This window comes from Chiloscyllium plagiosum, chromosome 7 (genome assembly GCF_004010195.1).
Source record: "Chiloscyllium plagiosum isolate BGI_BamShark_2017 chromosome 7, ASM401019v2, whole genome shotgun sequence".
Taxonomy (NCBI): domain Eukaryota; kingdom Metazoa; phylum Chordata; class Chondrichthyes; order Orectolobiformes; family Hemiscylliidae; genus Chiloscyllium; species Chiloscyllium plagiosum.
The window spans coordinates 105,241,600-105,255,474 of record NC_057716.1 but is presented as its reverse complement, the minus strand read 5'-3'; the positions used below and the strand labels follow the sequence as shown (position 1 = coordinate 105,255,474).

Sequence of the window (13,875 nt, the reverse complement as noted above, 5' to 3'; positions counted from 1 at the left end):
TCTCAGAATTAGAGGAGGTTTGGGATCATAACATTCCTTAACTAAATCCGTCAACTCTTGAAAGGTTTTAGAATCTGGTGCTTCAGGGGAAGTTAGGTTCCCAATAACCAAAAAAGCCACGGGACCACATGCTAACAGGAGAATTCCTCATTCTGCCTCCAATGTCATTTCCCCAGAAAATATAATGCATTTTTTCCACACACTGGGCCCAGACTTCAATAACAGGATTGAAGAGTCAAGCTTCCCAAATAATTGCATGATGCCAGAAATGCTTACCCCAACTCAAAGACAGCCATTGCGAACAAATTTCTTCAGGATCATGCTTTCCTCTCACTGCCACTGAAATAACTCCAGAGAGGCCGTTATCCCATCACCAAGTCATCCTTTATTTACAAATGGAGAGCCCTTGATACTAATCAGCTTCCTTAACGCCACCTCACAGAGTGAGCAGAACCTCTGACACCCCTGTTTATATCTGACATCCAAAGTTCCCTGTTTGGACTAGATTAACAGCCCCAATGAGGTACCTCATATTCTGAGGTCTGACCTCATTACAACAACAACCCCTAAAAGCAGATGGTTCCCCCTGATTCCCATTGACTCCAGTTTTGCTAGGGATCCTTGATGCCACATTTGGTCAAATGCAGCCTTGATGTCAAGAGTTGTCACTCTCACCTCACCTCTGGAAATTAGCACTTTCATCCATGTTCAGACTAAGGCTGTAATGAGTTCAGGAGCTGAGTAGCCAAGGTGAAACCCAAACTGGGTGACAGTGAGCTGGTTATTGCTGAGCAAGTGCTGTTTGATAGCACATTTGATGATACCTTCCATCACTTTACTAATGATCATGAGTAGACAGATGGGGCAGCAATTGGACAAACTAGATTTATCCCGCTGTTTGTGTCCAGCTTGGAATAGGTATGCAGTAAGTTCTGAAATAAAAGTCTTCAGTACTGTTGACAGAATTTTGTCAAACTCCTTAGCCTCTACAGTATCCAATGCCTCCAACCATTTCTTGACATCATGTGGAGTGAATTGAATTGGCTGAAGAACATACATCTGTGATTCTGGGGACTTCTGGAGGAGGTTGAGATGGATCAACCACTCAGTACTTCTGGCTGATGATTATTGCAAGTGCTTCAGTCTCATCTTTTCCACTGAGATGTTGGACTCTTCCAACATTGAGAATGGGGTTATTTATAGAGCTTCCTTCTATTTAATTTGCTATGCGATTCACAACTGGACATGGCATATTTGCAGAGCTTAGATCTGATCCGTTAGTAATGAGATCACTTCGTTCTATGACTTGAATTCTCCCAGCTACCACTCACATTCACACACACGTGTGTCATTGCTGGAAACAGCAGCATTTCATGGTCGCTTCAGAAGGTGGTTAAGAGTCAACCACATGCTTCTGAAGTCACATGTAGGTCCAGACCAGATAAGGATAGAAGATTTTCTTCTCTAATGGAAATTTGCAAACCAAATGGGTTTTCAAGGAAATGAATGATAGTTTTGTGATCACCAAGAAAACAAACCCTAGGTATCATTCCAGTAAATCTCCTCCAGACGCTCTCCATGGTCTTGATAATTTTTCTTGAAATATGGCATGAACACAATACTCCACTTAACTAGAGTTTCATAAAAGATTTAAAACCTCAGCCGACAGATCACAGAGAGCTTTGGAGAATCTAGGAGCAGGAGTAGGCCATTCAGACCCCGGAGCTTCTTCCGCCATTCAAAGAGATCATGGCTGATATGTGGCCTAATTCCATTTACCTGCCTTTGGCATGTATTGCTTAACAAAAATACATCTACCTCAGGTTTAAAATTAACAACTGACCCAGCTTTCACTGCCATTTGTAGAAGAGAGTTCCAAATCTCTGCCATCCTTTGTATGTTGAAGTGCTTCCAAACATCTCTCCTGAATGATCTTGCCCTCATGCTCAGACCATGTTTCCTAGTTCTAGAATCCCCAACCAGTGGAAATTGTTTATCATTATCTAATCTGATTTTTCCTGTTAATATCTTAAAGATTTCAATCAGATCACCTCTCAATCTTCTAAATTCCAGAGAAAATAGGCCTCATTTGAATAATTCTGGATCAGTGGTTAGGTAAAACTTTGATGGATGTGGAAAGCTCCTTTGGGGCCTTGGATGGAGGTGAGGGAGGAGGTGTGGGCGCTGGTTTTACAGTTCCTGCGGTGGCAGGGGAAGGTGCCAGGATGGGAGGGTGGGTCGTAGGGGGGCGTGGACCTGACCAGGTAGTCACGGAGGGAACGGTCTTTGCGGAAGGCGGAGAGGGGTGGGGAAGGAAATATATCCCTGGTGGGGGGGTCTCATTTGAATAATGTCTCCTCATAACTTAACCCCCGAAGTTCAGGTATCTATCTTATAAACCTATGCTGTATGCCCTTCAAAGACAATATAACCTTCCAGACCTGCGCACAGAACTGCAAGTAGGCTCTAACCAGGAATTTGTATAACTGCACCATTAAGATGATAACTGAAATCATGCCTGGAATACAGTGCACAGTTTTAGTCTCAATATTTAAGAAAAGATATCCTTGCATTGGAGGTGGTTTCCTAGCACACAGGGAATCTTCACTGGACCAGCCCCTGGGATCGGGGATGGCCCCTCATGACAGGCTGAGTAAATTTGGTCAGTATTCTCTAGAGTTTAGAAGAATGAGGTCGTCTCATTAAATTATACAGCATTCTGAAGGCGATTAAAGAAGAAAAATTGTTTCCCTCTGACCAGGAAAGCTCAAACATGGGGGCACAGACACAAGATAAGGGGTCAAAACTTTCAGACTCAGATGAGCAGAAATTTCTTCGCTCAGAAACCAGGAAAATGGAGGCTTCATTGTGAATTTATTTAAGGTTGAGATAGACAGATTTTTGATCTCTTGAAATCAAGGAATATGGGAGTAGTTGGGGAGGAGATGCAATTTGAGTTAAGAACATAACAAATAGAAGCAAGAATTGACCATTCCACCCTCAAGCCTGCTGCATCATTCAATATGGCCACAGCTTCAACAAAGCCATTAACTTGTTAAATAGTGGCGCCATTTTAAGGGGCTGAATGGCCTACTCCTGCTGCCATTTTTAAAGCTGTTATGCCATTTCTAGGCTGAACCTCCACGCACTTTGTGGAGTAATCCCACACTCCACTAGTAGAACCTAGTACATTTTTTTTGTGTCACTGAATGGCCGGGGAGGTCCAGACAATGGGCTCAAGCCTTGGACACAGGCCTCAGGATCAAGACTTAGAGATAAAGAGTAGGACAATGGTCCAGTAGGACATGATTTGCATGGCATGCGCTGCATTGATCATGACCCAGTTTCAAGAAGCATGTAGGTCAGGCTCCCATTCCAGTAGTGAGGACACCTTTTACCTCAAACCTTCTCCTGACTTTTATAAGAAAATGCAAACTTCTCACCAGACACTGCACCAGGTCATCGTCTTTGGAGGGGTGCCACGCCAAATGCAGCAGGGCTTACAAGGACAGGCTCCCCCAGCTGAAAGAGTTAAGTGCTGATTTAATTGAGATATTTATGATTATTAATTAACGTAGTCAATTGAATGGAGACAATGGACTTGTGCGCTGCAGTGGCAGTGTCTGGGCTAGCTGGTCTGGCTTCAAGACCCAGCTGCACTACAGCCATGTTGCAAATTTCCTGAACAGGTTGATTTAAAAAGTATTCCATGAGCCTACCTCCACCTGTCTCGGGAAGAGAGTCCACAAACTCATTACCACCTGATATGATAACGCAATCTCCCTACATGTGAACCAAGAGACTCATGTCCAAGTCGCACCTTCTCCAGAGCTGGGTCATGACATCACTGAACAGGCTGCTTGATTTGCTTGTTGCTGGGGAAGGCGGTTAACTTTTATGGACCTAAGGCAGGTTGCAATAATGGTTAGCTATGATATAATTCAAAAACAGGAGCGAAGATGATTGCATCACCTCCTTCTGCTCCTATGCTGAGTCTGTAAATGTGAGATATGAAAGGGCAGAGGCCATTAATTTTTCTTGACATAAACAATAAAGGGGAAAGTGAGGTCTGCAGATGCTGGAGATCAGAGTCGAACAGTGTGGTGCTGGAAAAGCTTAGCCAGTCAGGCAGCATCCGAGGAGCAGGAGAGTTGACGTTTCAGGCATAATTCATTCCTGATGAAAGGCTTATGCCCGAAACATCAATTCTCTTGCTCCTTGGACGCTGTCTGACCAGCTGTGTTTTCCAGCACCACACTCTTCGACTCTTAACAATAAAGGGAGGTGGTAGCGCAGGGCATTGTCACTGGACCAAAATCCAGAACCCCAGACCAAATTTCTGGGGAGGTGGGTTCAAATACCACCAAGGCAGATAGAGCAATTGGAATTCGATAAAATATCGGGAATTTAAAACCAGTCTAATAAATTACCACAAATCCATTGCTAATTGTCATAAAAGCCCAAATGATTCACTTTAGGGAAGGAAATCTGCCATCCTTATCTTGTCAGGCCTCCAAGTGACTCCAAACCCATAGTAATATGGGTGACTCTCGACTGCCCTCTGAAATAGCCTTAGGACGTGACTCAGATCATGAGAATTAGGAAAATCGATATTTCGAGCAAAATGGCTTCAGCAGGACCCTTTTGCCCAAAACGTCGATTTTCCTGCTCCTCAAATGCTGCCTGACTTGCTGTGCTTTTCCAGCATCACACCCTTGACTCCAATCTCCAGCATTGCAGTACTCACTTTCACTTCACGGCAGTTAGGAACAAGTAATAAGTGCTGGCTTTTCCAGCAATGCCCACATCCCATGAATAAATAAACAAAATAAAACTCATTCTGGCTTCAAGTGTCTTACGTTTCACACGAAGCTGCGATGACGATTTGGAGTCACTGATAACGAAGGTGATGACACCAGAATCTTCCACTGTGACATTAACAAAGACCAGAATGTGGGTTTTCCCAAAGGACTTGATGATTGTTTTATGGGATTCAGTCAGCAGCTCTCCATCCTTGTACCAGGACACCTCCACATTCTCCTCATCCAGGTCCACACAGAAGGCTGCATTCTCTCCCTCCACTACATCCAGTTTCCGTGGTAACCGCTTCACGATTTTACCTCAGAGGGTTGGGGAAAGAATGAATAATTTCAGCAATTCAAATCAAAACTTGACTCCAACAATTTTACTTTCAATTACTTTATTTGCGACTGAATAACCACTCTCTCAATACTGACCTTCTAATAGTGTAGCAGTCCCTCAGCACTGACCCTCTGATTAGATTAGATTAGATTCCCTACAGTGTGGAAACAGGCCCTTCCGCCTAACCAGTCCACACCGACCCTCTGAAGAGTAACCCAGCCAGACCCATTTCCCTCTGACTAATGCACCTAACAGTCTGGGCAATTTAGCATGGCCAAATCACCTGACCTGCACATCTTTGTGACTGTGGGAGGAAACCGGAGCACCCGGAGGAAACCCACGCAAACACGGGGAGAATGTGCAAACTCCGCACAGACAGTCACCCGAGGTTGGAATCAAACCTGGGACCCTGGTGCTGTGAGGCAGCAGTGCTAACCACTGAGCCACCGTGCCACCCTAATAAAGACGTACAGCACTCCCTCAGCACTGACCCTCCAACATGCTGCATCCCTTCAGTATGGATGCTCTGACATTGTGGCACTCCCTCAGTACTGACCCTCCAATAATGCAGCACCTCCTCAGCACTGACCCTCTGACAGGTGTTTGTGTGGCAGTCTCTGGAATGCAATTCAAACCCATGACCTTCTGACTCAGATGAGAGACATTGACTCAATGACTTTAGCTGATCTAAAATAGAGCTGACATGGTTATTCACGACGCTGTGAGATGGGCAATGTTGGCTCTGCTCTTGGACTCTTTAAAAGAAAAGTGAGTATTTGCAAGGGGCCAATGACCATTGCCAATCCTTACTGTGGGGGATACTGTCTGTGTTCCGGACAGCGGTTGGAAGAATAAGTGGTGATTCAGTAAGTGGGGACTAATACCCCAGCATCGTCCACTGTCCATTCCATCAACACGTATACCTGGGATGTGGCTGCACTCACTCCAAGGGTTCTAAGCCAATTACCTTTTACTGCCACCTCAGCAATGCTCCTGCCACCATCTTTCATCTCACAGAGGTAAACTCCATCGTCATCCATGGTTACATCCTTAATGGTAAGGCGATGTACTGCCCCTTGCTGCTCGATAATGTACTTGGCACTAGAGTGTAACTTGCGGTCTTCAAGGTACCAGACAGCTGGTATCGAGTCTCCCGGGACCTCACATTCCAAGATCGCCTGCTCCCTCTCATTCACCTCGACATCCTGCAACTGGTTCTTAAATTTGATGCGAGGTTCTGGGGAGGAGACATGAAATGAATAACTAACCAGGTCTCTGTTGCAACTTATATTTTTTACACAAAATAACAAGCACTTCATAAGCAACAACTACCTAGGCCATCAGTTATTGTCCATCCCTAGTTTCCACTGAGAATGAGCTGAACAGCTTTTGGGAACAACTGCAATCCATGTGCTGTAGGTAGACTGACAACATTGACAGGGAGTGAGATCCAGGATTTTGAACCAGTGACATCGAAGGAATGGCAATGTATTCCCAAGTCAGGGTGAGAGTGGCTTGGAGGGGAACTTGCAGGTGGCAATGTTCCCATGTAAATGCTGTGCTTACCTCTACAGATAGAAGTAGTCATCAGTTTGGAAAATACCAGTTAAGGAGTTTTTGTGAAGTGGAGGGGTGAGATGAAAAAGAAAGTACAAACTTAAATTAGAGCTACTCTGTTCAGACATACATAGAAACAAAAAGTAGTGACGGGAGTAGGTCTTTTGGCTCGTGAACCTGTTCCATTATTGCGATTTTTGAGAAGATTTGTAGCTCAGGTTGAGGTTCAGGTTGTAAGTTTGCTCGCTGAGCTGAAGGTTTATTATCAGACGTTTTGTCACATACTAGAGTCAATGGCAATCTTCAGACTGTTTTTAGTCAGGATTAAATAATCATAATGCAATTGAATGTCAGGCACTTGTATAATACTACTTGATACTTATCAGCCGAGGACTGGACATTGTCTAGGCTTTGCTGCATCATCAGTGAGCCTCCAGTTAAGTGCTGGTGTTATGTCCCGCTTTCTATTTATGTGTCTTGGTCTGTTAGGGTGGGTGACATCATTTCCGGTTCTTTTTCTCAGAGGTTGGTAAAAGGGGTCCAAATCAATGTGTTTACTGATAGAGTTCCAGTTTGAAAGCCAGGCCTCCAGGAATTTCCCTGCATGTCTCTGTTTAGCCTGTTTTAGAATGGATATGTTGTCCCAGTTGAAGTGGTGTCCTTCTTCATCTGTATGTAAGGGTAGTGATAGTGAGTCATGTCTTTTGGTGGCTAATTGGTGTTCATGTATCCTGGTGGCTAGTTTTCTGCCTGTCTAGCTGATAATAGTGTCTGTTATAATCCTTACATGGTATTTTGTAAATCAAATTTGTTTTGCTGGGTGTTTGTATGGGGTCCTTTAGGTTCATCAGACGCTGTTTAAGTGTGTTGGTAGGTTTATGGGCTACCATGATGCCAGGGGGGTCGAAGTAGTCTTTATTAGTTCTTTTGTGTGAGATTGTCTAGTATTTCCTGTAGGGATACTTTGTTTTTTTCAATAAACATAGTCTACCGATTCCTAAACAACAAACCCAAACAAGCAGATACAATGTGCCCAGAAACTCTAGCCACAATACCATACGTCAAAGATATCTCTGAAATGATCATCAGGCTACTCTGACCCCTTGGCATCATGGTAGCTCACAAACCTACCTACACACTTAAACAACACTGATGAACCTAAAGGGCTCCATACAAACAACTAACAAAATTAATGTCATTTACAAAATACCATGCAAGGACTGTAACAAACACTACAATCGGACAGACATGCAGAAAACTAACCACCAGGATACACGAACACCAACTCGCCACCCAAAGACATGACCCACTATCATGAGTATCCTTACATACAGACGAAGAAGGACACCACTTTGACTGGGGCAATTCATCCATCCTAGGACAGGCAAAACAGAGACACGCACAGGAATTCCTGGAGACCCAGCATTTACCAACCTCTGAGAAAAAGATTCAGAAATGATATCACCCACCTTAAGAGACCAAGACATATAAATATAAAGCGGGACACTGCTCACTGATAATGTTACCTAGCATGGTGATGAAACGTCAGAAAACAAACCTTACTCAGCGAACAACCTTACAACTTACTCCATCATTCAATACGATCATGGCTAAACGTCTTACTCAGTATCCTGTTCACACTTTCTCCCTATTTCCTTCAGCCTCTTTAAACCTAAGAACTATATGCTTTATGAAAACATTAAACATTTTTTCCTCAACCACTTTTTGTGGCAGAGAATTGCACAGGCTCACCATTCTCTGGATGAAAGCATCTCTCATCTCAGTCCGAGATGTTCAGCACCATTCTTAGATACTGAAGCAGTCCAAATGCAGCAAAGCCTAGACAATGTCCAGTCCTGGGCTGATAAGTATCAAGTAGTATTATACAAGTGCCTGACATTCAATTGCATTTTGATTATTTAATCCTGACTAAAAACAGTCTGAAGATTGCCATTGACTCTTGGATTGAAAAATGTGTTGCTAGAAAAGCGCAGCAGGTCAGGTAGCATCCAAGGAGCAGGAGAATCGACGTTTCAGGCATAAGCCCTTCTCCAGCATCTGCAGTTCTCACTTTCTCCTAATTGACTCTTGGGTGGCACAGTGGCATAGTGGTTAGCACTACTGCCTTGGGTCGCTGTGTAGGTTTCTGTTGGGCACTCTGGCTTTCTCCCACTGTCCAAACGTGTGTAGGCTCAATGGATTAGCCATCATATATGTGGGGTTGTGTCTGGATGGGATGCTTTTTGGAGAGTCAGTGCAGACTCAATGGCCGAATGGCCTCTATTTGCACTGTAAGATTCTACAAAACTGCAGTTGTATAAAGTCATAGAGATGTACAGCACGGAAACAGACCCTTCGGTCCAACCCATCCACGCCGACCAGATATCCCAACCCAATCTAGTCCCACCTGCCAGCACCCGGCCCATATCCCTCCAAACCCCTCCCACTCATATACCCACCCAAATGCCTCTTAAATGTTGCCTCCACCACATCTTCAGGCAGATCATTCCATATAGATCACATCTACTGCTCTGCCCTCATCAATCTTCTTTGTTACTTCTTCAAAACACTCAATCAAGTTTGTGAGACATGATTTCCCACGCACAAAGCCATGTTGACTATCTCGAATCAGTCCTTGCCTTTCCAAATACAGGTACATCCTGTCCCTCAGGATTCCCTCCAACAACTTGCCCACCACCGAGGTCAGGCTCACCGGTCTATAGTTCCCTGGCTTGTCTTTACCGCCCTTCTTAAACAGTGGCACCACGTTTGCCAACCTCCAGTCTCCCGGCACCTCACCTGTGACTATCGATGATACAAATATCTCAGCAAGAGGCCCATTTATACTCCTAGGACTGCAAGGATTCAAGAAGGCAGCTAATCAGCACCTTCTTAATTAGGGATGGGCAGAAAATGAATATAAAAACATTCAATATATAAAAATATATAAAAACAGCAGGCCTGAGGGGATGGATTCAATAGGATCTATTTTGCTTTGAATGCCACGTTTTACCCCAAAAAGCCTTTAATCTCATGTTAACAAGACTATATAAACAAATGAAAGAACTGAGATGCCAGAAATCAGGCCCACAAACAGGAATTGCTGGGGGAAAAAAATACAGCAGGTTTGGCAGCATCCATGGACAGAAAGCAGAATTAACTTTTCAATCCAGTGATCTTTCTTCAGAAGTCTACCTACCTCTGTTTCAAAAATGTTCAATGAACATTCTTCCATTGCCTTCTGTGGCAAATAGATTCAAAAATGCACAGTCCTCTGAGATAAAAGAACTTCTACTCATCTCTATCCTGAAAAGGTGACGCCTGATTTTAAAACCGCATCCCCTGGTTTTCGACCTCTCCACAAGAAAAGACATTCTTACACTGGAGAATGGCGACTTTGTACATTTTTCACTGTACTCCTGTATTGCTGTACTCAAGTACACGTGACAATAAAATCTAAATCTACATCTAAATCTACCCTTGTCAAGACCATTCAGGATCTTATACATCTCAAACAGGTCACCCCTCGTTCTTCTAAACCTCTGTAAACAAGCCCAATCTGGCCAAATGTTCATCTTAAGACAAGCTGCTCATCCAGGTATCATTCCAGTAGGCCTCCTCTGAGCCACCTCAAATGCATTTAAATCCGTGCTTAAATTAGGAGGCCAAACTGTGCATAGTATTTGAGATGTGGTTTCAGACATATATCAGAAGTACACTATGTTCAATTGTAATAATATAGCATCCTACTGCGCTATGCTAACTTTTTGTCACTCACATTAGAACACCTGGATCCCTCAGAAGCACAGAATTCTGCAGTCATTCTTTGTTAAAGTAACTTTTTTTTATTTTTCATACCAAAGTAAACAACTTCACATTTTCCCACATTATACTCCATCTGCCAGATTTTTGCCCAATCATTCAAATTATATATTCATCTGCAAATTCCAAATGGCTCCTTCACAACGTACTTTCCTACCTACCCTGGTATCCTCTGCAACTTGACTTTGTTCCCCATAGTGAAGTTAAGTGATGTGAATTATAAATGTTGGGACCCAGCACAGACCCTGCGGGATCCCACTCATCAAAACCCCATTCACGCACAGTCTTTTTTTTTCCAGACAGCCAGTCCTCCAACCATGTTACTATAATATCTCCTACACCATGAGCTTTTATTTTCTGCAATAAACTTTGATGTGGCACACTATCAAATTACTTCTGAAAATCTAAGTATAGTACATCTACAAGGCATCCTCCATCTACAGCACCCCTGTCAAGGATCCTTTTGAAGATCCCCTTTCAAAATGTTGCTCTAGTTAGTGACATGATCAATTTCTTTAAAAAAGTGAAGACTTCATATAGTCTTAAGATAGAGGTTTCTGGGTTGTTTTTTACTCCTGTCACGCTTTTTGACATCCAGCAACAGACCCTGTGGAATCCCACTCATCACATCGTGCCAAAGACCCACTGACACATAGTCTCAGTTTTCTACCAGCCAGATAGTCTTTCAACCATGTTAACAAAATACCCCCTACATTGTGAGCTTTTATTTTCCACAATAACTTTTATTGAAGCGTCTTATCAAATGACCTTCTGGAAATCTGAAAGCACCACGTCTGTAGGGCATCCTCTATTCACTGCACAAGTTACTCCTTCAAAACGTTGGTCTGGCTAGTGGCACATATTAAAGGATTATGTTTACTTGTGTAGACTCCATATCGGCATAAAATAGAGATTGGTGTTTTGTTTTCCCACTCCCCCTCCTGTCATGCTTATTGAGAGAAGTTCCCATGTATTCTAATCTTACCTTTGACGTTGAGCAGCACTGAGCTGAGGGTCTGACCAGCTGCATTGGAGGCAGCACAAGCGTACAGGCCATTATCCTGCTGCTTGCAGTACAGCACCTTGAGGATGAAGTAGCCCTCCCTGTCCTCGTAGAGGAGGTGACGCCTACCAGGGGCGACCAGCCGACCGTCCTTTCTCCAGAAAATCTCGGGCTTGGGCTTCCCGGTGACATAGCACCGGAACTTCGCGTGCTTGCCCTCTGTCACGGAGAAGACTTTGACTTTGCAGGCCCTCGGTGGGTCTTCAGTGGCGTGGCTCTGGCGGGCGACGCCGGAGGCTGAGTGCGGCTCACGGTGAGGGAGGCGGTGCCTTTTCCCGCGCCGCGCCTCGCGCCGGATCCGTTGGGCGCCCGACCCCTCGCTGACCCCAAGGCCGTTGCTGGCGGTTGTGGGCGGGGCTGGCTCGTGGGGGGCGTCGCCTGGCTCCACGAGGAGGACGGCCGCCGACATGGCCTCGCCGAGAGGGTTGCGCGCCTTGCATAGGTAGACCCCCGCGTCGGGCATGCGGGCGCTGAAGATCTTCAGGTGGTGCCAGCCTTCGCCGTCGCAGCCTTCGCTGAAGTGCCCGCTCTCGAAGATCTCGGTCAGCTTCTTGCCGTCCTTCTCCCAGGTCACCGCCGGCATCGGGGAGCCGGCCAGCCGCCCGGTGAAGACCACGTCGTGGCCGCGGACCACCCTGGCCGAGGTGGGCTTGACCACGAAGGCCGGCCGGTTCTCCGGGTCCCCGTCGCACTCCTCCACCTTGAGGGTGGCGGCCGCGTAGGTCTCCCCCACGCTGTTCTTGGCCTTGCAGATGTACTGCCCACTGTCCTCCACCCTCGCCCGCGACACCACCAGGTTGTAGACATTGCCGTCCTCCAGGAACCGGTAGCGACCGTGAGGTGAGATCTGAGTCTTGTCCCTCTCCCAGATCACAGTTGGACGAGGGTCCCCAGCGATTTGACACTTGAGAACGGCGTCTGCCCCATTGGGCACCGTGAACGTCCTGGGATACGATAAAAATCTCGGAGCTCCACCGAAGACATCCATTGAAGAATGCTCAGGGATCGAATGGCCAGGCACCTAGGAACAAGCAACGCAAAATAATCTGAGCACCGTTTTGCCAACAGCGTTTATCAAGAGGAGCGGGCATGTGAGGGAGGAATAACTTACTTTAGAAAGTTCAATCGATTATTATTACTAATAAATCCGGTGGGAAATTCAGGAGAAATGTTCCCACCAATGGAATGTGGTCTCAGAGAATGGTTTAGGCTTTACAGTACATGAATGCGAGGTGCAGCATGATAAACGTAAAGATGAAGGAAAGAAAGGGAGTGTTGGAACGGTGAGATGTTGGAGGGGGATGGCTAGTGTGGAGAATGAATGCCAACACAGACTTGTTGAGGCAAACAGTCTATTTCCTTACTGCAAAAACTGATGAAAGCTGTTTTGCCTCTTCCTCAGTTGAGGTCAAACATGCCCAATACGTCCTTATTATAGGACCACTGGGAGTTGGCCATTCAACCCATTGGACCTGTTCTGCCCATTCAGTGAGGTAGTAGCTGATATGTAACTCAACTCAATCTTGTCACTTAGGCTCCATGACCCTTAAAGACCAGCAATCCATCAATTCCAGTTTTTGGAGATTTCCAGTTGGGACCAACATCAATGATTTTGCTTAGATCAGAGTGGTGCTGGAAAAGCACAGCAGGTCAGACAGCATCCGAGGAGCAGAAAAATCAACATTTTGGGCAAAAGTCCTTCATCAGGAATGAAGGAAAAAGGATATGTTTACCTTTTTCAGGAAAGTATAACCATGTCTAACAAGTTTTTAATTATCCTTGGGAAGGTGTTTGAGGTCCACCTTCATAAATTGTTGATGTGCCCTTGTCAATAAATCAGTGGAAGTTAAGATGCTAATGGAATATTACCTTTATCACAAAAGGATTTGAGTACAGAAGTGGTGAAAATGAGGACTGCAGATGCTGGAGATCCCGTTCCTGCTTGAGATCCTTCTGATCTAAACTCTGGTTTCCAGCAAATGCTGTCCTCACTTTTGCCCATCAGTGATTTTGCTGCAGAATGTTGGTTAGGCCACAGCTGGAGTACTGTATGCAGTTGTGGTGTCCAGAATATAGGAAGGATGTAATTGCGATGGAGTGGGTTCAAAGGAGATTCACCAGGAGGTTGCCTGGGATGGAACATTTCAGATACGAAGAGGCTGAATAAGCACAGGTTGTTTTCTTTATTGGAGAGAAGGTTGGTGGTGGGGAGCTTCCTGGAGGGGTGTTAGGTGATTATGATGGGCAAGGACGGGATTAATTGAGAACAGCTGTTCCCCTTAGTCTAAGGG

General features: G+C 45.1%; 2 protein-coding genes across 19 annotated transcripts in view; one reads left to right on the top strand and one right to left on the bottom strand.

The window, feature by feature from the left end:
* obsl1a (obscurin like cytoskeletal adaptor 1a) overlaps positions 1–13,875 on the bottom strand; it is a 297,489-nt gene that overhangs the window by 263,668 nt on the left and 19,946 nt on the right. For 9 of the 18 annotated variants that reach the window (XM_043694341.1, XM_043694327.1, XM_043694328.1 and 6 more), the window contains exons 1-3: positions 11,507–12,665; positions 6,110–6,379; positions 4,860–5,120 (exon numbers count right to left, since the gene is read on the bottom strand). In XM_043694341.1, the coding sequence (XP_043550276.1) occupies positions 4,860–5,120; positions 6,110–6,379; positions 11,507–12,572 (1,597 nt within the window). In that variant the 5' untranslated portion in view covers positions 12,573–12,665. Of the gene's footprint in view, positions 1–4,859; positions 5,121–6,109; positions 6,380–11,506; positions 12,666–13,875 lie in introns of those variants that run through there. The other 9 variants (XM_043694335.1, XM_043694336.1, XM_043694334.1 and 6 more) reach the window with 2 other exon arrangements.
* inha (inhibin subunit alpha) overlaps positions 12,592–13,875 on the top strand; it is a 27,808-nt gene continuing 26,524 nt past the window's right edge. Inside the window, exon 1 of the mRNA XM_043694354.1 lies at positions 12,592–12,671. The gene's annotated coding sequence lies outside the window, so the exon portion shown is untranslated. The remainder of the gene's footprint in view (positions 12,672–13,875) is intronic.